This window comes from Danio rerio, chromosome 7, assembly GCF_052040795.2.
Source record: "Danio rerio strain M-AB ecotype USA chromosome 7, GRCz13ab, whole genome shotgun sequence".
Lineage (NCBI taxonomy): Eukaryota > Metazoa > Chordata > Actinopteri > Cypriniformes > Danionidae > Danio > Danio rerio.
The window spans coordinates 41042633-41066945 of record NC_141027.1 but is presented as its reverse complement, the minus strand read 5'-3'; the positions used below and the strand labels follow the sequence as shown (position 1 = coordinate 41066945).

General features: G+C 34.7%; 1 protein-coding gene and 1 long non-coding RNA gene across 4 annotated transcripts in view; one reads left to right on the top strand and one right to left on the bottom strand.

Annotated features, from left to right (window-relative positions):
• Positions 1–1179: 1179 nt before the first annotated feature.
• The window catches only part of lmbr1 (limb development membrane protein 1), a 59013-nt gene continuing 35879 nt past the window's right edge, over positions 1180–24313 (bottom strand). The window contains exons 13-18 of one of the 3 annotated variants that reach the window (XM_087259513.1): positions 18172–18245; positions 17915–18005; positions 13937–14003; positions 7654–7815; positions 6544–6942; positions 1180–4160 (exon numbers count right to left, since the gene is read on the bottom strand). In XM_087259513.1, coding sequence (XP_087115639.1) covers positions 6857–6942; positions 7654–7815; positions 13937–14003; positions 17915–18005; positions 18172–18245 — 480 coding nt within the window. In that variant the 3' untranslated portion in view covers positions 1180–4160; positions 6544–6856. 3 annotated transcript variants of the gene reach the window in all.
• LOC147843134 (uncharacterized) lies at positions 18177–24116 on the top strand. Its single transcript, XR_015496031.1, has 3 exons — positions 18177–20660; positions 22163–22730; positions 23286–24116. It is a non-coding gene; the product is annotated as an uncharacterized LOC147843134 (long non-coding RNA).

Below are 24313 nucleotides of genomic sequence, written 5' to 3'. Positions count from 1 at the left end.
AAATAATGTAAAGCTGGTTTATCTACTCATTTTCTCCTTTTGTAGTCTGAAAAATAAAGGGTAAATACTATGGATGCAACAATACTGTTAGCCCACGGTTCAATACATACCTCGTTTTTTTTTTTAACACGGTTTTTGGTTCGGTTCTCATGGAGTCACGTGTGATTTCTAAAAAATTCTATAGTCAATAGGAACAGTTAGAAGTTAAGGAGAAAAAAATAACAATGATTTATTTCAATACTCACTTTATTTTACTTAAAAGCCAAGAAAAGTACACTAGTTCCTAGTGTATTGTATAAAAAAATTAACACTGAAATCTCAGCTGCTAGTAGCCCATGTACAAACTGGCGAACACATAAAATCCTTTTAATAAAGATTAATTGGCCATTTCAAATAAACATATTTGTACTTAAGTAAACATAAGTAAACCATCTTAATCATCTCTGTGCTGAAAAAATGTGAGACTGTACATTAAAATGCGGATTGAGTGCTTTTATAAAATGACAAAAGCCCACATCTCCAATCACCGAAAACGGCTGGAAATCTTTAGCAATAAACACCCACACTGCCTTTTGGAGGACTTTATTACCTTCTTATTAACTTCAGACAGTGATATTGCTGGGTGATGGTGCGACAGATGTGCAGTCACGATGTAATACAATGCTTACACACAGTTATTTTTTGTTCACCGTTTTTTCTTTTATTGGCATTATGCTTACCAGCAAAACCAAAAAATGTCCTCACACTGCAGATTTGAAAGACGCCGGTGCTTTCTCGTACTGTTGCCTCATAGCGCCGGCGCTTCCTTGTACTGTTGCCTCAGCCTCACTTCACCGCCGCTTCACTCCACTGTTAAAGTGAGGAATGATGGTCAAGCGCCCCCTAACTTTAGAGCATAGTGATTGGATATTTACTCGCGGGGAGGAGTTTCCTCACCTCAGCTCATGGATTTAGAGGCACACACAGTCAATTCGGGGAGATATGAAACGCACGTAAATTATTTAAATGCAAAACCGAGAAAACCGCAATTCACAAGCGCGTATTGTACTATGGAGGTCGTACCGTACGGTTCAATATTATATTGAGAACCGTGGCATCCCTAAATACTAATAAACACTAGCTGAAATATTTTTTAAAAGCATGACTCTGAAAAGAAGACATGATACAGTCACAAAGAAATCTGTCAAAAGTCACAAACTTTATTGTAAACTGAAGTGAATTACAAAATAAACAAAAGAGAATCTGAATTGTTTTTCTTCACAAAACATATGCAAGTATACTACAAATGGAAGAGAGAACATTCTGAAAGTACATTCACACATGTAGAAGAATCAAACAGACAACACACTGGACACAGAATTAAGCTTTCTCTTAGAGCTGAAGAAGAGAAGCGGATGAACAGACACTGTTTTGGTGTCTGGACAGACAACTTTAGTTTGTCACCGATAAACAGACAGAAGAACTGAAAGTACATTTCTGTAGATCTTCTAAAAACAGCTCTTCTTGGTGTCGTGCACACCAAGTCAAAGAGAGATGAACCCCTGAAGCAGAAAACAGAACGTGGAATGACTAGGCTTCTTTTTCTTTCACAGTTAATTCTAGTACATCAGCGCAAATGCCTCTATTTTGAGTAACCCCAAAACACCAACTGACACTCCAGTCCCCGTGCTGCATAAAGAAGAACCAGGTGTGAAGCCTGGCCCTGCAACATCCCTCAAAAAAAACGACAACAACAAAAAAAAAAACGATTTGATTAAAGCCAAACACTAGCATCTTTCCATTTCGTCCACAGACAGTATTGATAAATAGGTAATGACACAAAATTTTCTGGCGTTACAAGTTCGATACACTTATACACACACAAACAGAAAAAACAACATTTAAAAACAAAAAAGTTTACTTCAATGACAAAATGACTGACATGACACTTATTTCCCAAACATTCTCATACAAAATATTCTGTGCAAATCAACAGGAAGAACTTCTCTTTTACATTTGACTTTGTTAAACTCATGACAATAAAAACAGCAAATAACACATCGGATTGAACCACAGAACCCACTGAGGTGTCAATTTTTAAATGACCTTTAAATTCAGCGTCCCTCATGCGAATCCTATTAATATTCCAAATCAGTGCCCTGATATTTTCTGTTGCCTTTGGCCAGTTGATTCTAAAAGATGCGCCCTGTCGTTTTGGTTTGCCATATCACAGACAATCACACGAGGGATTCACAGTGAATCAGTCAATAAAAAGGAACACGCACTAACAATCACTCTTTCACTCATTTGCACGTCTCACACATCACATGCACAGCTCGTCTCCTCAATAGCGGACAACAGGAGAACAAAGCCCCAAAATAAGCCTATTTAAGGCAACAGGTGATTTTTTTTTGTTTGTTTTTGTGTTGTTTTACAATAAACAAATGCTGAGAGACGACAAAACGACATAGTATGAACGAGGCTCAAAAGCCTGTTTCATATCTACATCCTACAAAAATAAAAAGAGCAAATATATTGTATATACATCATTTACATTACCATGAGGCTTGCTGTAGTTAAAGACCAAACGGAGGAATCCTAAATAGCTTTACATTAAAACTCAGAGAGAGAAATGTCAGGAATGACCTAAACGGTTTTCTAAGTTTCTTTTTCTTGGTGTTGGAGTTGTCTTCAGGATGGGAATGTTTGGAAACTATATTGTACATTAAACAATGTAATATTTGGAAGTATGAAAAGTAAAAAGAGACATTACTAGTGACGAATGAGACCCGTTTAATAACGAGTCATGCTGCTTTCTACATGCGTAATGACAGCTGACTTCACATTCAGCTTTAATAGGTGTAAACTGGAACCCATGTGGCTCGACACACAAGTTCCTACATAAAGCAGATTTAGCCTCTGATCTGCGTACACCAGTAATTCAATAGCATGACTTTGAGTGGAAAACATACAAATATCTATGTTTGTGGATATAGTAATCTCCTTAGAGGTACAGACTAGATATTTGAAGGCTGAAATAAGGCAAACAAGCTCTGCAGCAATAACCAAGGGTTAAGGATGTACGTTACTGGTTATCTGCTCTCCCACTGAGGGGAAAAACCAGGTTTGTGTAGTACACGTAGCATAGTATCAAAAGGTTGTGGAGGAAGTAGCAGCAGATTTAAGAACAGGAACAGGAAGCTTATCCCAGGATTGTGCCTCACCTTTTCCCGAATATTAAGTGGACTTTACTAAACTATTTCACGACAGAACTCTACAATCCATTAAATGTGTTTAAAACATGTGAGGTGATATTAACAACAATGACAATCTGCCATAACCAATTCAAGTAAACACAATAACATATTAAGCATTTGAACCTTGCCTACCCATGACATTTGGCAGGTAGGCGCCACCACGGTTAATAACATCCCAATGCTGCCCAGAATATGCCAATATTGTGAGTAAGGCACATGTTTGGGGAGTTTCCATGTCAAGTCCCATTACTTAATTCTGTCACATCCAACAAACCTGAACTGTCACAGTAAAGCATGAGGAGAATCAAATCATAATACTTCCTCGTTTTTGTAACTGACCAACTTCGAAATAAGAATTCTCTTCATTGTAACAATGTAAACATATTCAATGGCAGACAAGTTTCCAGATATAAAACGTATTTTACACTTGGAAATTCAAGCATGAAATTCGATGGCTATGGATCGGAATATTTGAAATATTTACAGGTCATTTTATCTTGAAGATGTTTTGTTTTGAGTCTCATTTGGTCAATTTGGCAATTGAACATTTGTAACTTAACTTGAGTTTACATACAGCACGTTTCACTGCAAAAAATCCCTTTTCTAGATTACAATTTTGGTTTGGTTTTTGACATCACATTTATTAAAGATGTCTCCAGTTTTTTTTATGTATTATTTTAGGCCCTTATGGCCTAAATGTGTTTCACATAACGAGTAAATACTGATTAAAGAGGGCACAAAATGTCAACAAAAATATTTTGGAGAAAGATTATATGCCCTAATTGAGACTACTGCATACTTCATTGCACATAAAATGATCAGCTTGGCCAACAGCTTAATATTTCCCAAACTAGAGAAAATTATATAGGATAATGCTTATTGTGAAGAATAATGATACCAGTAGTTCCCATTGAAGGGTGCAGTCTAGAGCAGTGGTTCTCAAACTGTGGTACGCGTACCACTAGTGGTACGCGGGCTTCCTCCTAGTGGTACGCGGAGGAATCGCTGAATAATGAAAGAAACAATTAACACTTTTAATCCTCAAATGTGTAATATAACATCGATGTGATCAGCATTGGCTGTTTTGTGAAGTGTAGGATCACAGCGCTGTGCTTAGAGTGTTTATTTTAGTGCATTGTGTCATAAGCTGCTATATCAGTTTCCGAAGTTTAAGAATTGATTCTGAAGCGTGATTTGACTGACATGAAAAGTAGCCAATCACAGTCGACCTTGTCTAGTTGCGTAAAACGTAAGGGCGGGACAAATGCTTTCTGTGTTGCAGACAGAAAAAACTACTTAAAAACAAATGTTTTGTTGGATTAATGCTTCTCGGATGTTTTCACTATAGAGATGTCTAGCAGAGTAATTAAACCGCGGACATATTTCCTGCCTTTTTGATGATCTACAAACACGTTTCGCTCTCCGACAGCCAGTCGACTCGACTCTGACCTGTCACTCCTCTAAACACAGTCTGAATGGCGGCGCGGGAATGAAGGTATTGCGCAATTACTCATTTCTGCAAATGCGGCGAGTGCTTTATTTTAACACGAGAGCGCATTCATGTACGCAAATCACTAAAACAGATATGCGAGCTCTTAAATATGCTTTTTTCAAATGAACTGCAAGTCCTCTCATGATCGCCTGTGTGCTCAGATAGAATACAATCGCGATCTTTCCACTATTAAAGTAGACATTATTTATCTTTGCTCCTTGACTAAATTTAGTCAAAAGTATTCAAAGTTATCAAGTATTTAGAAATAGATTGATGCATGATCGATAACAATGCTAAAGGTCTTCTTATTTGGCTGTGTTGTTAAGTGAAACTTTAGCAAAGGTGGAGCTTTTTTGTTTCTTTACGACAAAAGAATTATGCTGGAAATGTTTCTGGATGAGGTATATGTGTGATTTATACATTTAGCTGTATTCTGATCTGTCTTAAAGCATTACAGATCAAAGCAATCCATTGTTACTTATTGTTTATTTATCAAAATTTACAATAAGACTCTTAAAGCACTGCTTTGATAAATGTATTGTTGTCACATTTCAAATACCTCAAGTAAAATAAAGTCATTTGCTTTATTTTTTACTGACAGTGTACTTGTATTTTTTTAACGTTTCTATTTTAGATTAAGATCAAGTGTAAAATAAAATCTACATGTGATGTACAGCTATTGAAGAAACAAATTTGCCATATTGTAAAGAAAAATAGTGTAAAATATGTAAATAAAAGGCTAAATAAAAATCTTTTTACCATATACTTTAACCTTTCAAAGCTTAAAAATATATTTTTTAAAAAATGGGCAAAAAGTGTCTCTATGGCCTTAAAGATTATTTGGTAGTTTTACCAGTGCTATTGAAAAAGATTAATTGTCATGAAAGGAAAAATCGACCATACTTTCTTTGTTAGTGCATATTCCTATACACGTAGCTTTGGGATTTAAGCAATCAAACCATTAAATCAGGTTTACACTTAAAAAAAGTGATTTCATAATGAAAGTCTGATTTTTTTATTCAAAAGTAACCAACTAGTACTTTTTAAAAGAGTACTTTGTACTTTTACCAAATATTAGCATTATTTACTAAAAATGTTGTTATTTTAGCAGTGTAATAGTATTTTTACTTGAGTACAAAAAAGATTTCACAAGCATTTAGTGCAGGTTTATTATATTATTAATATATGATTAATAAATATTATTTTTAATGTTTTTTATTTGTATCTATTCCTATGCAATGTTTTATGGGTTGCTGAGAATACATTTCAGGTCTTCAATACATAGCATGTCAGTCTTGAAAAAAAAAATAGGTGCTGGAATTGATTTTCATTAGGCTGTGCCTGTATGAACCCTGTCATATGTACATTTAACATATATTTCAAGATTTGTCTGAAAGTGTAGGAATATGACATATAGCCTATATTTATAAGGTCCAAGCAGCATTTCCAGCTTTTGATGAATAGGCTACATTGAATACTTTAGATTTAAGTACAGCAGTTTTCTTTTTACTTTTTAAGAACAGCGCCATTTTTTAATGAACTTTTAAAAGCACATTTTACTAAAACTTTTTTTTTATCTGCAAGCACAGTTAATGTTCAGACTATTTAAAATGTTTAAAGTGACTGACAATAATACATATTCTTAATAGTAGGAAGTAATCTGCATCGTTTTTAAACTGTGCACACCTGTAGCTGCTTAATTAGGCCTACAACGCTATTTTTTAATACTGGTTAAAAAAATAGCGTCGTAAGGTGGTACTTGGAGAGACGATTTTTTTCTAAGGTGGTACTTGGTGAAAAAAGTTTGAGAACCACTGGTCTAGAGGCATTTAGGTGTGCAGGTCAGTAAGAAAAAACATTGTCTTACCTCATAATGTGAAAGTATTTCCAAGCTAACTAAAGTCAAGTGATGAATGATGGACAGTGGTATATACAGTAGAGATATGACTGCTCGGATGAGGAGATGGGTATATTCACATCAGGCGACTCTAAGCGAGTCTAAACACTTCTTTCTCTAATTATTGTCCATTTAATATTTAATGCTTCATGACTGGATTTCAAAATGAAAAAGCCAACTGTATTCACATACACATGTTTGCTTCAGAATATCTGGATGATTCGTTTCCCCTCACAAAGTTTTCTGATGTCCGTTGACGACATGTTTCCCTGACTCTGCATCCGTCGTGCTGGTTGACAGATTCAATTTATCCAGACCTGAAAGCGAGGAGGTAAAAACTTGAAACATTTGGGCTTACAGATTGGCTTTTAAAACCTCACAATTACAGCATTTAAATGTACAGTCGAAGTCAAAATTATTAGCCCTCCTTTTTTTTCTTCTTCAAATATTTCCCAAATGATGTATAAGAGAGGAAGGAAACTTTCACATTATTTCCTATAATATTTTTTCTTCTAGAGAAACTCTTGTTTGTTTTATTTCATCTAGAATAAATGCAGTTTTTAATTTTTTAAAAACTATTTTAAGGTTAATATTAGCTACCTTAAGCTATATATTTTTAGTTTGTTTACAGAACAAACCATCGCTATAAAATGACTTGCCTAATTACCCTAATTTGCCTAATTAATCTAGTTATGCCTTTTAATTGCACTTTAAGCTGAATAATAGTCAAATATTTTGTGCTGTTATTATGGCAAAGATACAATAAATCAGTTATTAGAAATGAGTTATTAAGACTATTATGTTTAGAAATGTGTTGAAAAAATCTTCTCTCTGTTAAACAGAAACTGTGGAAAAAATATATAGAGGGGCTAATAATTCAGCGGGGCTAATAATTCTGACTTCAACTGTATATGCCCCATCATCAGTATACATTGATTTAACTACTGTGGATTGCTTCAGTTAAATACACACAAAGGCATGAGCATGCAGTGCAGAAAGAAATAAGTGCTAATTGAATGGAGTATTACCGAGGGCTTTGAGAAGTTCTTCTCGCACGGCAGATGTGAATTTTCGGACCAGACACAATGTGGTCACCACAGCAAACAGAAGATTGTACGAAAGTACGATGTAAAAATTCCCAAGCCAGTTAAATCGTCCAAAATCACCCAGGAGATCAAACCTTGTTATTCCTGAAAAATACAAAACGGCACACACAAAAAGGGTCAGTTTTTGAGCTTAAAGATGACTATCCCTATCTCAACAAAAAAGCTGCCTCACAGAAGTACAGACCATACATTTAAAACTGTGCAATTTGACGATATATATATATATATATATATATATATATATATATATATATATATATATATATATATATATATATATATATATATATATATATTTTTTTTTTTTTTTTTTTCCCCAATGATTTGGATGAGAGCAATCCTACACGTTGCCATGGGGATACAGGCAGAAATATGAATAACAGCATGATGAGAAAGTAGAAGGGTTCAATGTTTAAATTTAAAATTTTGTTTAGGAATATTTAAGTTAATCATTAGGGTTTTATATCTGATTAATATTTGTTTGATATTTCAAACATTTGCCTTGAAGTTCATATATGAGTACATACTGTATATAGCTCCCCTGTTTATTTTTCCCCAATTTCTGTTTAACGGAGAGCAGATTTTTTTAACACATTTCTAAACATAATAGTTTTAATAACTCATCTTTAATAACTGATTTATTTTATCTTTGCCATGATGACAGAAAATAATATTAGACTAAATATTTTTCAAGACACTTCGATACGGCTTAAAGTGACATTTAAAGGCTTAACTAGGTTAATTAGGTTAACTATGCAGGTTATGGTAATTAGGCAAGTTATTGTATAACAGTGGTTTGTTCTGTAGACTATAAAAAATATAGCCTATAGGGGCTAATAATTTTGACCTTAAAATGGTGTTTAAAAAAATTTAAAACTGCTTTTATTCTTGCCAAAATAAAACAAATAAAACTTTCTCCAGAAGAAAAAATATTATCAGACATACTGTGAAAATTTCCTTGCTCTGTTAAACATCATTTGGGAAATATAAAAAAATAAAAATTTCATTCAAAATAAAATAAATTCAAAGGAAGGCTAATAATTCTGACTTCAACTTTATATTTATATATATATATATATATATATATATATATATATATATATATATATATATATATATATATATATATATATATATATATATATATATATAATGTATATATATATATATATTATGTATATTATATGCCCATTCTTATAATAATCTTCGAGAAAGGTAATGTTGCTTCCAGAATGTTAATTTATTTTTATTTTATAGTCATGTTTTATACTGATTTCCCCCTAGGATTTTTTTGGCATGGTTATTTAAAGTTATCAGGATAAATGCACAATGTGCTTCCAGTAACATAATCAGAGGCAAGTTTTACAAAGAATGTGCCAGGGGCTATAGTCCAAAAGCAAACCATAAACAATAATAGCAAATAAGTTAACTAATCATTTACCAAATAAATAAATACAACAATATTAGGAATTTTGTTTATTTAATATCCCAAAAATATGTGGATGGATTTACAGGTAGTTTTATGTGACATGTGTATCAAAAACATCCATTCATTTGTTTGTTTTAAGGCTTTTCAATTTTACATTTGCTGTTATTTTTTATAAATAGAAAAGGATTGTGAAGAAAGTGTAAAGGTGTACGACTGGAAAGAAAAAAGTGAAAGAACAAGATTCACGATGAAGGCATGATCAAAATTGGAATCTGAAAGGCACTTAAAGAAGTACAGCTTCATCAGATTATACAAAATGATAATGTATCTTGTTCTCACATCAGCGATAACAAAGCCTGACATTTATCTGCTGCCATTTTTCAATTAGAATGAAGTTTGTTTATTGTCCCAATGTTTTTTTTACTGAAATAAAACTGACAAGTGGCCACTGCTGTTTAATACAACTAAATGATACATGGCATGTGCACATGTAAATGAGATGCAGCATAAAAATCTGAAATTTGAGTATTGTGTTGCCAAGTTGCAAAAATTAAACATACTGAAAACTCAACCAGATATAAATGAACACAACTCCTATCTCTCACTTCAGATTTGGATGCAAACCTACAAAAATAACATGTTAAAGTGTGAATATCTGCATAATAAAAAAAAAACTTTCACTGCTTGTTCAAACAACTTATGTAAATGAGTTAAAACAACACACTTGTTTAGGGTTTTTTGGGCAAAACTGTTATGTTCAATCCACTTTTTATTTGTTGTTGTTAGTTGTCATTTGTTAAAATGATCAAGTTAACTTAATCGATTTGAGTTGGAAACCGGCATTTTTTACACTGTAAAGCTGTTGTAAATAACAACTGTTAAGTTGACTTACCTCAATTTAATAATTAAGCACATAGTTTATTTACTTCATTTTAAGGCAATGGATTCACTCACTTTTTTTAGTCAACTGATCACTTCAAATGTGACAGGATTATTTACATTATATAAAGTCATCACTTTTTTTCAGTGTAGGAAAAACATTTTGTGATTTACTTTCTTGAAAAAAGATTATTTCAATTTTTTTTTATGTACTACAGAAATCATTTATGTTTGTAATAAATAGTCAAATCTGTTTCCCCATAAAGATTGCAAAAGCTTTTACAAAATAAACACAAATTATTGTTTAACAATCATTTAGCCTTTTCAAACTATAAATGACAAACTTTTAATTGCTGGAAAATTAGCTTTGTGCTTCAGGACAGAACAATCTGCCTACATTCTCTTTTTCCTCCTCACGTTGTCCTGATTTTGGGCACTTCTTTAAATACCATTATAACTCAACCTTTTTCTGGACTACCTCTAAATAAAACATAATGCACAACAGGCTGACTCTTGAGGAGAACTTAAAACAACTTCACTCTTTCCCATTCAAAATCCAAAGCATCATCAGAAAAGCATGAGTTGAAAGTGGTAAAAAAGGGTCATGTTTTTAAATAGACATATGTATCCAAAGTTTGACGTGCTTTAAACTTTTTATTTTTGAAGTTTGAGTTTTCAGACTGACCAACCAGCTTCAAAAATGGTCCACCGATTACTGAAAAAGCCCAATAGAAGAGACTTCTATTCTTTAAATCTATAACTTGCTGACATATTGAAAAGCTTGACTTAATCTAATGTCTAATGCCAAGGTGAAAATAAACTTCAAAATGAGAAATCAGATTTTATCAAACATTAAGCTTTTCTGGAATTAACGACTAGCTAATGAGAACAACGAGCAATTTCAGTACTGCCATAACAGCTAATCAATGATACACATACCATTTCTTTCTCAACTGTTTAATAATCGACTGCTATGGATATTTATCTGCCATGATGTGTATATTGACAGAATTTCTTCAAATCAACACAGATTTGAGCAGAATTAGGAAATGATTGGCTTCTACAGTACTGAATTTATGGTTATAATATAGGGTAATAAATGAACTAATCAACAGTGAAATTCAGACTTGATATAAACAGTAATTCCAATGGTTTTTACAGCACAATCCAAATTCTTCATTGATTTGGCTTTTTTCCTGTTTACCATGCTCTCTGTTTTGACAATTTGTATTAAGTGAACCAAGTTATTTTTGAAGTGCTCTTTATTAGGTACACCTTACCAATATAGTGTTTGCTCATTTTGCCAAAACTATATTAATCCTTCATGGCACAGTTTCAACAATGTACTGGAAATATTCCTCAGAGATTTTGGTCCATATTGACATGATAGCATTAAGCAGTTTTAGATTTGTCAGCTGCACATCCATGATGCGAATCTCCCGTTCCACAACATCCCAAAGGTGCTGAGATAATTTGCGCTTTATGACAGGTGCGTTAGGCCTGGTTTATACTTCTGCGTCAAGTAATCGGCGTGACCCATGGCGCATGCAACCCGCGTATCTGTGCATTTATACTTCTGCGCACTGTCTCTGTTGGTCTGCATTAACACTTCCGAAACGCTAGTTGGCAGTGAGGTGTTAATGTTCCTCTGTGTCGAGTTTCTTCACTGGTGTTTTTTTTTCTTTTCTGAACGCTTCCTGAATTTACAAGTGGCTCAAACTCGCTCATTTTGAGGCAGGAACCGGCGGACGTGCAACAACTTTAACTATGATGTAAACACAAAACAAAAATTTCCATCCGGAGCTCCTTCACAGGACTCCACATTTGTAAACAATCGCTCTATCGAGCTTGTACCGCCCAGACTCGTCAGCGCAACCAAGCCGACCAATCTTAGAGCTACGTGTAGTTACATTTACATTAGCCACGGCGTAGGGCTATGCGTCAACGCGTAGGCTGCGCCGTAGCATACGCGTGCGCTTGACGCAGAAGTATAAATCAGCCTTTATCCTGCTGGAAGCAGCCATCAAAAGACGGTTAAACTGTAGTCATAAAGGAATAGACATGGTCAGCAACAATAGGAAGGCTGTGGCGTTGACACAATGCTCAATTGGTACTAATGTGCCCAAAGTGTGCCAAGCAAATATCCCTAACACTATTACACAACCACCAGCCTGAACCGTTGACACAAGGATCCATGCCTTAATGTTGTTGATGCCAAATTCTGACCCTACCATCTAAATGTTGAATTTTGGAGAGCCTGTGCAAATTGTAGCCTCAGTTTCCTGTTCTTAGCTGACAGGAGTGGCACTTAGTGCTCATCTGCTGCTGTAGCCCATCCGCCTCGAGGATGAAAGTGTTGTGCATTCAGAGATGCTCTTCTGCATACCTCGGTTGTAACTCGGTTATTTGAGTTACTGTTGCCTTTCTACCAGCTGAAACCAGTCTGGCCATTCTCCTCTGACATCAACAAGGCATTTGTGCACACAGAACTGCCGCTCACTGAATATTTTCTCTTTTTCTGACAATTCTCTGTAAACCCTAGAGATGGCTGTGCGTGAAAATCCCAGTAGATCAGCAGTTTCTCAAATACCCAGACCAGCCCTTCTGGCACAAACAACCATGCCTTGCTCAAAGTCACTTAAATTACCATCCTTCCCCATTCTAAAGCTCAGTTTGAACTGCAGCAGATCTTCTTTTACATGTCTACATGTCTAAATGCACTGAGTTGCTGCCATGTAATTAGCCGATTAGAAATTTGCTTTAACAAGCAGTTGGACAGGTGTACCTAATAAAGTGGCCGGTAAGTGAATGTCAAAAGTATTTTTTGTTGTTCCCCACAGGAGCCCCCATGTACTTATTTGATAAATTAAATAAAAATAAGTAACCGACTCCTCTTCGGGATAAAAAAATCTCTATAAAAAAACTCTATACTCATATATATATATATATATATATATATATATATATATATATATATATATATATATATATATATATATATATATATATATATATATATATAAAAAAACAAAGGGTTAAGATAAAAGTTAACTATCTATGTAAAAGTCAGCACTGTCACACGTCAGTTTGCCTTTCCCACATTTTTAACAGGCTCCTGCGGACTATGTACACACACACACACACACACACACACACACACACACACACACACACACACACACACACACACACACACTTCAATATATAATGTGGACATCTCAAAGAGTTCCACCGTTTTAAAATCAAGTTAATGAGATTTGTACCTTTACATCTACACACAACATTTGGCTGTTTTATAGGCGAGATAGTAAGAACATCATTGACAAGTATAGTTAAACCTGTTCACTCTTCTGCAGAACTTCATGGAGACACATGGATGTTTAGAGGATTTGAGAGTAAATGTGTTTCAATTGGTCTGCTTAAGACTTTTCGTGAACAAAGTTGAATTTCTTTGATAAAAAAAAAAGTAAAAAACAACAACAACATGCAACCTCGCCTTTCATCTATTCAGCTCAGCAGAAATGTTGATATTTTTCTGAAGCTCCCAATGAGTCACTGTACTCACTCACTCGCACACAATGCTATTTGAACAGCTGTGTCTGTAGCTTGCCATGTTGTTTATTGCAGCTATTGTGATGGCTGCTCGTCTGTCTTTTTTTCTTACTCCATTCTTGTATAAATCTCTATGGCAAATCCTGCTGGAATGCAACTTGTTAAATCCCAATAGCTGAAATTAGTTTACCGGTGAGTGTGTGTGTCAGAGCAGCTAGAGAATGCATAAAAAAGTAGTGGTAGCCAAAAAGAAACGAACATCAAATGGCATGTTTATAGAAAGCTTAAGAAATGCATAGATGCAAAAGTAGAATTATATACACATGCAGGTCTGGAGAACCTTACCGAGTGTTCGGGACATCACAGGCAGAGCTGAGCTCAGCACTAGTATGGAAACACAGCAACCAATGATCTACAAGACATAAAACAAAAACAAGTCTAAGACACATTTACAGCAAAATATTATTAAAGAATACTAATTATAACTGAAGAATAAACCAATATTGTATATATAATATGGAGTATATATACAGTGCTCAGCATATAAGTACACCCCTAACAAATCTCTCTTTTAAATTCATATTTATAATAGGACGCTATACAATATTATATTTGTGCATATATATTAGATTAGTCAGTACTGAAGCCAAATCTGAAGTCTATCTAACAAAATAACTTACAATAACGGTTCAAAAACTAGTACACCCAAATTTATGTTATAGAAAAATATTAAATACAAACAAAAAAAGGAAATATCAAGAGAAACAAAAGAATGTTGAATTTTTTTGTTGAAATTTTGAAGGTTGTAATTTATGTTTGGTGACTAAAATATTATTTTAATAAATATATTCATTTAATAAATCTGTTTTGTTTAAATGCTCCAAAATACTCTGCCTGTTCACTAGGGTAATATTCATTTTCAAAATAGGGTGTACTCAATTATGCTGAGCGCTGTAAAACACTCTAAAAATATTGGTTGTGCTCTCTGTTGGGAGAAACGTGGACAAACACAACTGTTGAATTAACAAGTGTCATCTAAATTTAACTTCAATTTAAATTAACCCAACTTTTAGTTTGTCCATGTTTGACCGAACAATTGGTTACAACAATCCAGATTTTTTTTGAGAAAATAATCATTATATTTTTTAATTGTGAGATTACGCCATTTTCTTTTTTGCTCAAATGTATTCAGGTCACAGTGTTCGGAGAATGACATACATTAATTAAACTTTGAAACAATGAAGTGTTTGTGAATATTCTAAACTTAACCTGTGATATTTTAAGCCAGGTGCACACTGCCACAATTTGGCTGTCTGAGAAGACGTTTGCAAATCCTAAACGATTTCTCTGATCCTAGGCCAAAATCTGTACTCTTCGATCTCTACTTTGACACGTTCACTGACAGTCAATTAATCAACCTTGTGATCAAATTTCACCTCAGATGAAATTTTTTGCGATTGTCAGATATTTCTGATGCACAGTCCTCCAGCATCTTCACATTCAACAATGTGCACAAAACCTGATTATGCTGTATCAATCCAGTAACAATTACACACACTTGCTTCAAACACACCAAAATCACACACTCTGAGTAGATACTACCTTTGAATTTTATATGGGTAGCATGAATGAAAATGCAGATGTACATAGCCAAGTTGCCATTTTCACATGACCTACAAGCATCATTTGTGTTGCAACATCCTATGGCCTCATGGGATAGTGTCCATTAGAGGCACACTTCACAATTTCGACAGAAGTAGTAGGTCATCCAGATTCTTCTCATCTACTATTTTAAAATACTGTTTCATTTTACTCAGTACATGAAAACAGTACATGCGCAATTTAAGATCAGATCACTAGATGTCATCATCAACTACTGTAGGTCTGCATGATAAATCGAAATTGTTATTTATTAAAAGTTGTGATTTGTTATGCACATCTTGTCAGGGAAGAAGAGCTCTGTGATAAGTAGTAAATCTCTTCCAAAGACAAGAAGGCGCTTTCATGCAGAAACTGGAAATATGCCGCAAAGAAGAGACTTAGGAAATCAGAGATTTTAAATAGTGTTGTAATAGTTTTCCTGTGGAATTGGGCTACTTTTGATCTGTGTAAATCAATTGTTTTTCTGTTCTGTGGGTTCCCCACATGTGCGGGCTCACAATTAAGAATAGTACAGTGTGCACATAGCTTTGTAATGAACAGATCTTAACACTAGAACTATTGAGGCAGTCATTTTGACTGTACTTCAATTTTGTAATTTAATAACTTTAAGATACACATATAACTATGAAACCCTGACTTTTCCTAATTGTGTGTATATTTCTTTCTAACTTTGTAATTTTATTAAAATTACAAAACCCAAAAAGAATATAAATGCTTATAATGATAGTTTATTAATTATAATGTAATATAATTTAATATAATATAATATAATATAATTAATACTTTATTTATTCATTTTCAGCTTAGTCCCTTTATTAATCTGAGGTCTCCACAGCGGAATGAAGCGCCAACTTGTCCAGCATATATTTTACGCAGCGTATGCCCTTCCAGCTGCAACCCATCACTGGGAAAGACAATACTTTATTCAAAAAAATAATCTAATTATTTCAAAGGAATTAAAATATAATAATGGTTCTAATAATAGTTGGAATAAATTAATAGGGTATATGCCGAAGCATGCTAATAGGACTTTTAATTTGCCAGTAACCTGGGTTAATCGCTTCCGGTGGACTGTATGCCATAGCAAAATCGTCGTGTTTAAGGTCTGTTTTCTTTAAAAATCAGCGATCTCCACTGGCTGAGTGATATCCGATATAAAGTCTTGTCTTGTTTTATGCTTGAGCAATTAAATGAATGCCAAAGTTTATTTAACTGATTGTATTTTTATTACATTACAACATCGATTCTGTAAAAGGAACTGTATAAAATGGAAAAAAAAAAAACCTCACAATAACAGGTCACCGGAAGTTTATCAGTATGGGAACAACACTAGCTCGGCATATACCCAATTGAATTGATTTAAATTACCGTAATTATAATTGATTTAATCTGATCACCAGATTTATACAATATATAGGATTTAATTTACTCGACTGGGAACAAATTACTGGAAATGATAAAGTTCATATTAAAAGGGGCGGGGCTTAAACTGGAATTCTTTTCCTAAAATGGGTAGGGCCAGAGGTCATTGATCGTTTTGACAGAAGCAGAATCATATTTCCTCTCTCACAAAAGAGTTTTGAGTTATCTGTATTGAATTACCATAGCGGTCAAACTGGCTGCATGCATTTCAGTGTCCAATACTTTCCCCTGCTTTTGGAAGTTGCCTAGCAAAACGATTTTTTAGTAGCCAAAGCATAACTACTGCAGACTCTTTCAAAACAACATATGCACTGCGATGAAAAAAACTCTACTGCTTGCCAGACAACGTGAGGTGCGCACCTTCATAGGAGGTCTAGTAACTAGAGATGCTTCGATCAGAATTTTTGTAGCTGATGCTGAGTACCAATTCCTTGTCATGGTGATCAACAGATTCTACAGTGTAGACCAAGTACAGATTCTGATGCTTCGCAAAAAAAAAAAAAAACTAATTTTCCCTCCAGGAATAATACTTGCGTGGAGATCTCACCTTACCTAAGAGAATAAATTAAAGATGCTGCATATAATCCCTTAAAAACGTCTATTTGGTGTGAACATGTGATGGTCAGAAGTTTTACAGAAAATAATAGATAAAACAGACTTTAAAAAATGGTAGGAAATGATTAACAATGCAATTTAGACTCTGCAAATGATGGAAGAATTCAACATGTCTCAATCAAAAAAAAGTTTGAAGCGCATAATTGATGCATAAGAAGTTAACCTAACCAATGAAATACTTAGAACACCACTGTGCCTCTCTCAATCTGTTCTCTTGTTCACTTACTCTCGTCACCTCTTCCTGTACTAGTAAACTCATAAACAAACGCTTGCAATCGGTTCATGAGATCGGCCGGATAAGAGAGTACCGATTAAGTCATTAAATGTGATTATCCGCCAATAGCGATCTCCGGCCGATCGTTTTGAGCATCCCAACTAGTAACTCAAACACATTTAAAAGCTGTATAACAAAAGACACTTTTAGGGTAATGAGTTCATACAATATGACAACAAACATTAATTCAAAGCCTTATTTTAATAACTCAATAGAAGCTTTGAATATAAAAATGACTTGACAATATGACATTTTATTTAAGAACGATCAAAATGACCACCATGGCTATTCTAATAATGATAGTTTTAGTAGTTCAAGTGTTAGGACTGAAGGAGCGTTGCAGATCCTACCGTTGTCATGTTGGTGTCGTCCTTTCTGGGAGTGAGTTCCTGAAAGATACGAAGACTGTAGAAACCAACCACAGAGGAGACAAGCAGATAACTGTTCCAGAGTTAAGACTAACACTGTCGACTAGCACTCTCAAGCACACTCACAACAATCGTTGTGCAAACAAGTTTGATTTGCTTTACTGAACACACACAATCTGTGATCAAACACAAAACTGGAGCTTATGCAGCATTAGAGAATCACAGAGAGAAAAGGATACAACATGAGGATGATTTCAACAACCGCCTGGGCAACTCCAAATGTGGATAAAGAAGCATTGCCAATGTCTCTCTCCTGATGAAACAAAGAGGAAAAGTTACGGTCAGTGGTTATTTTTATTAATCTGGATGCAGAATTTGATCATGTATGTCTCTTAAAAGCAGCAGTTGTGTTTTAGGACTGAAGCAATACTCTTACACAGAGTGAGAGCATGTAGTGGACGTGTTTTAGCTACATGCCCGACGCAAAGGCTCTAGTTACAACTGAAGCTGCAATCTAAATAAGACTACAGTGTTGACACCTCAGTGCTTCAGGCAGTGAGGGCAGAAAAAAAGCACCACAAATATTTGGAGCTGTTCTGAGTGAACGCTATTATGAAGAAATAAAACGTATAAAGCTCAGATTAGCAAAGTTTCCCCTCTCACCAACGAGGACAGACAGAGTGAAATTGGCGAAGTAATGAATGGAAGCAGATGAAAGAAATCTTTTTAAATTCACCGCCGCTCACACACGCATAATATGCGAGCAGGTGTTCAAACAAAAAAGAAAAAGAAAGAGAGAAAAAAGGCAGTGGTGCTCTTACAGTAAGAGGCTACACAGAATGAACGGCTGCCAAAAATTAGGAGAAAAATGTGAAGAAAAAAATAGAAACCAAAACAAATGCGCTGGCAAACAAAGTTTCTCGATCTCAGGCCTTTAATATCTTTTGAAGTCATTGATGTGATCTAAAGGTTTGGATTGGAATTATTACAATAAAAGCCAACATTTATTTGACATAATTTATCAATGTAAAACAACCTAAGTCTGGGCTTGACAAGTAAAATTAAAAAAAAAAGAAAGAAAGAAAAATCAATCATCAGTCTCATTCTAATGATGTGCATTTGACAGTAGACCAATTCAAAATCAACAGAGCATGTAAAAATATTTATGGTGATCTTTCTAACTGGATTAGATCAAATCTGAAGCAGATTTTATAATGTCATTCTTGCTTGTTGTTATTGATGACAGGCCTGAAGAAAGTTTACATGTGATTGAAAACCAGAAAACCTGTTTGCAAAATATTATCATAGACTCACTTTTTAATAATAAAGCATCAAAGAAAGATTGGAGTTAATAAAAAGGAACTGAACTCAAAATAGGTGATGTGATCAAACCGCACTGACTAAACAGTGTATATTTTTGCACTGCATGTAGCAATTACATGCAAAATAACTGTTTTACCTTGACGAGCTGTAATGCTGTCAAAGATGTCTGTCTAAACTGGAAAAGAAATGCACTGCTGGTTTCAGAGCAAAGCACAAATCTGTAGTAGTGTCCCAAATTACACACTATTCGCAATGAACTCATGCACTGTTTACTCGAGCATTCAGCATATGAATTTTTACAACGGCTTCGTCTTTATACTTTCTTCCAGGACAATCACACAAAATTCATTCTAGAAATATTGATGTGAATAGTTTTGCATATTAATGTTTAGAGACAATCTGGTTGTTTGCTTATTACTTTTTCGTTCACTTTGTTTTCTCAGAATCCGCAACAAATTAATACTTTTATTAATGGTTTATTTGTGCATCTGTTGAACTATTTTCCTAAAGTTTTGTGTACAGCAACAGAATGTCTTTCAGCTATATATTTCACACAGTACACGATTTTCCGTTCTGAAAATGCGAGGTGCACCTCACTGCCATTTTGTTGATAAAAAGAAAGAAGTGCGGTGAACTTTTTATGTCACTAGGCAACGACTTGATCAGCTAGGTATTGTGTGAAAGTGTTGCTGTTGATTTTGTCATAATTTTAATATTTAATAATATTGTGAAATTCAATATTTGGGAAGTCATTCAGCACCGGATAACCCAAAACTGCAACCACAACTACGACTCTCTCCTCCATCTTCGTAGTTGTCTTGACAACACAAACACTGCAGGCACCTCAATCTGTTTTCACTTGATTGGAGGTTGAAACAGACGCGACTGACATAACAAGATTTTTCAGCTCACAGTTTACTTTTTTCAACTGCGAGCGCGCAATGACAAAAACGCAGCAGCACGTAAGCAGAGCGCAAAACGCTCACAGTCATTAGGAAATCATTCAAAAAAGGGCACCTCTCACCGCAAAAATGTGTTCAGTGTGATCGCCCAAAAAGGTGCTATAGAATGTAAATCTAGGCATAGTTAAAACTAAGTGTAAAGTACACAGAAATGACATATTGTGAGTCTCAAACACCATTATTTCCTCCTCATATAATTTTTTTCTGAGCAAAAGACCACAGAATAATATGCAAATTAGAATAGAACACCGACACTTGGGATTATTAATATACATGCCTTCAGTAGTGTTTGAAAAAGTGTGAAATAAACAATGATAAAAATGTTTTAAGTAAAACACAGCTTAATATATATTTCCTATGGAAAATGATGCGGTTCCAGTTGTATTTACACATTAGCCTGAATTGACACAGTTTGACAAACCATGCTAAACCATGCTGGTAGAGTGCGTGCAGGCCCGGATTAAGAACTCAGGGGCCCCTGGGCACATTATCTTGTAAGGCCCCCTACCTGGCCGCACCCCTATAGTTGAATAAAAAAAATAAGAATAATATAATAATTTTTTTAATAAAATGAATCTATAATTTGTTGCCCACATATTTAAATAAATGATATATAGTACATATGCATTTATAGTCTACAAAGATTTAAATGATTTTTCAAAGCATTAAATAAAAATTCTAATAAAACTATATATATATATATATATATATATATATATATTTTTTTTTTTTAAGGGTATTTTAATGTATTGCTTTTACAAACTTATAAAGCATATTATTGCCATGGCATATAACGCACAATGCTTCTCCAATCCAGTTTTATAAATCTGAGTTCTATGAATCTGAGTCTTTCATAATACAAACACTGATTTACTGTCTCTCTCCTCCTCTCCCTGTATTTTCTCTACTCTTCTCGTGACGAAGACTTGATTATAAACCTAAAAGTATCCGAAATCACAGACACTATACCTCTTCTCTCCCGTCTCTCTCCTCTTCAGGGCCTTTCTCTCTCTCTCCCTCTCTCTCTCCTTTTCTGTCTGTCTCTCACAAGATGAATCCAGTCCGCGCTGCGCTGCCGTTAGCCTCCTCCACCTGGTTAATGCTAGCTTCTCATTTAAAGTTACCATACCGTCTTCTTCTGTACCCTCTTTCTCCTGATCACGGGTCTGTTTAAAGAAGGTGTGCATGGAAAATGCCTCAATAAAGATGCCTCCTCTCCTCTTTCTCTCGCGTTTGCTAAATCCACTTGTCCACTCATTTTTGATCTATGACAGATATAACGTTACACTAAAGTCCGCTCAGTTTAGTGCGGGTTATTACAAAACTGACATTTCCGCGCTTGACCAATTACAGCATTCTGTTTAGTTAAAGAAAGAAAGGCAATTTAAATATAATAATAATATTAATATGTGATCGCGATTTTTTTGCTCAGAGGAAATACAGTTGTCTGAGCAATATAGTTTTTGAAGAGAGGGAGGCGCGGCAGGCGCCTATATAAGGCTAAACATTATTAAATACCCACGAGACACTTGTGACTTTATATCGCATTTGCATTATTTTAAAAAAATGTTTCTTTCCTGTTAAAAATAAATATATTTCCAATCTGATATGTAATGGGGAGGGAAAAAAAGTAGCACGAGTTCAGCAGATGGTGGATTCGAACCGATGTTATGATTAATCGCGTCAAAAGATGTTGCTGTGCGCCTTACAAGGTGCGCCACTGCTGCTGAATTAACACACAGCTCTTTACTCATCTTGTCTCTATCAATCAGGCATTGATGGGCGTAAACCCTGAATAGCTTGGTCCAACTAGATGCGCTATTTGCAATTAGCCTAAAAAGACACTCCGAAATTGTCTTTTTTTCTCCCCCCTCGCAGGGGCCCCAAGTGCGCACGGGCCCCTGGGCCTGTGCCCATAAGGCCCATTGGTTAATCCGGCCCTGAGTGCGTGTATGTGTGACGTTGCTAATGTGTGGCCTGGCAGCCAGTTTATAGCTATTTAACGACTTAAATATCTGGAAAAATATCTCAAATTTCCCCAAAACAGAAATATCTGATAATCGTTCAGATAAGTGTTAACATTATATTTGCATTATGAAGACAGTGACTGACACGGTTTTATTACATCCTGTTATCATCAACACCACAAAAAATAAAACCCTATCTGTGCGACTGACCCGGATTCAGCACAAAATGGAAAGGTAAAGCAAAGAGAACCAGATGGCTAATGTCAGTCTCTTTTATCGTGTAGAATTATAATTTAGCCTTTATTTCACATACAACACATAACTCAGGAGCATATAGATAATTGGGCTTACTTTCTCCACCACTTCAGTTGAAATGATTATTATTTGACAACGGATCTACTCAACAGTTCAAATGTTTTCTAAAGTAAGATTACTTTTCACCTGTGTATTTCAGAGTACATCACACTGTGCGAATTACAATAACTGAACTGAGCAGCAGGAACACCAGAGCAGAGCTTAATAATATTCATGACCAGTCTAAATAAGGTAAAACCAGAACATTTTTCATTTTAGGGGTAACTCCTAATGCTGACATTTGTTGCGGTTTCTGAAGAAACTTTACACTTGCCTAAGCTATAAACATTCTATGTAGATAGCAAAGAACAACTCAAACATAATGAATCAGTGCCTTCCATGCCACCATTAATCTTCATGAGTTACTGACTGATTTTAAGGATATTTGTGCATGTACATTTCTTAAATTTCCAGTGAAGTGCTTTGAAATGTGCATTTTTTATTCGATGTTTGACATAATCTCAACTGAAACATGAAGAGAAGGTGGGACAGAATAGCTCCTCCAGCCAATAGCTTTTCATTTTCTCACAGCTCTGCCAATGAGAGTGGTTGAGCTCAAGTGCATCAAATGAAAAGCATCTTAAAAGGGGTGGGATATTTCAGATATTGGTCAACATTTGATGAAACACTGAAGTATGAGCTGAAAAAAAAAAGATTGATCCATTTAGGCAGAAGTGACAAGATTTGGATGTTTATATCTGGTTTATGTGTTCTAAATGCATTTTTTTTCTGTTGTTTTTTTTTCAGCACACTTGTCTATATATATCACTGGGCTCAACAATAAGGACTGCCCGATGGGCCAGCATGAGAGATGTTTGAGACAGTGGAGAGAATCGTTACTGGCCCGATCAGGCCAGTGCTGCCTTGTCTTAAAATTTTAATTTTCCTGCTACTATTTATCAATTGTGTGCAAATACAGTCTTAGAATCGAGAAACAATTTGTGCTTTTAAGTCTCAGAATGCTGTGTTTTCTGTGAAGTCGTAAACACCATATTGCTTTTTGGTTCCTTTTATCTGATTGGTTGTTGTGAGCATGTTATTTTTTTTCACAACCTGGTAAAAACCAGAACAGTGAAGAGACGGCAACATCAAATTATTAGGCTAAAAGAAAACGTCTGTTTAAAACATTGTGGAAAAAGACATTTACATGGGTACAACACAACGAAAAATGTTAAGTGATGTTTTGGACAGTTTTCCATGACTTTTAAGTCAGCCACCTTTTGTTTAGCAATAAAATACCTGCACATTTTCCATACTGCTGTATTTTACTGCTAAATATTTGAACATTTTAAAAATATTTAAATTCTAGATTCAAAGACATTATTTTTGACACATTATTTAAAATATGTGGCTAAAAATAGCTATTTTTTAATTTATTTATTTATTTATTTTGGTGGGGCCAGTGAAAATTTTGGCAGGGCAAGTAAAAATCTGAACTGAACTGAAAATGTCCTTAGCATTGAACCCTGGATACTAACCTATAAAAAAAACTTTATTTTAATTTTATAGGACTATTAAGGTATGTCTTACTTACATTAAATGTTTTGATTTGCCTTAGCTACCACTGATAAAGGATTTTAAAAGAAAAAAGCATCAAAATTGAATAAATTAGGAAGGCCTTTTATTTCATAAAGCTGTTTACTGACAGGTTAGGAGCCAAATTTCATCAGTTGACTCTTATCAAAGGTTCAGAGGTCAAAAAGAGAAATATGACCCCTTGAGCTTTCCCTCTCATCTCATTTCTCGTTCCATCACTCCTTCTGCTCCATATGCCA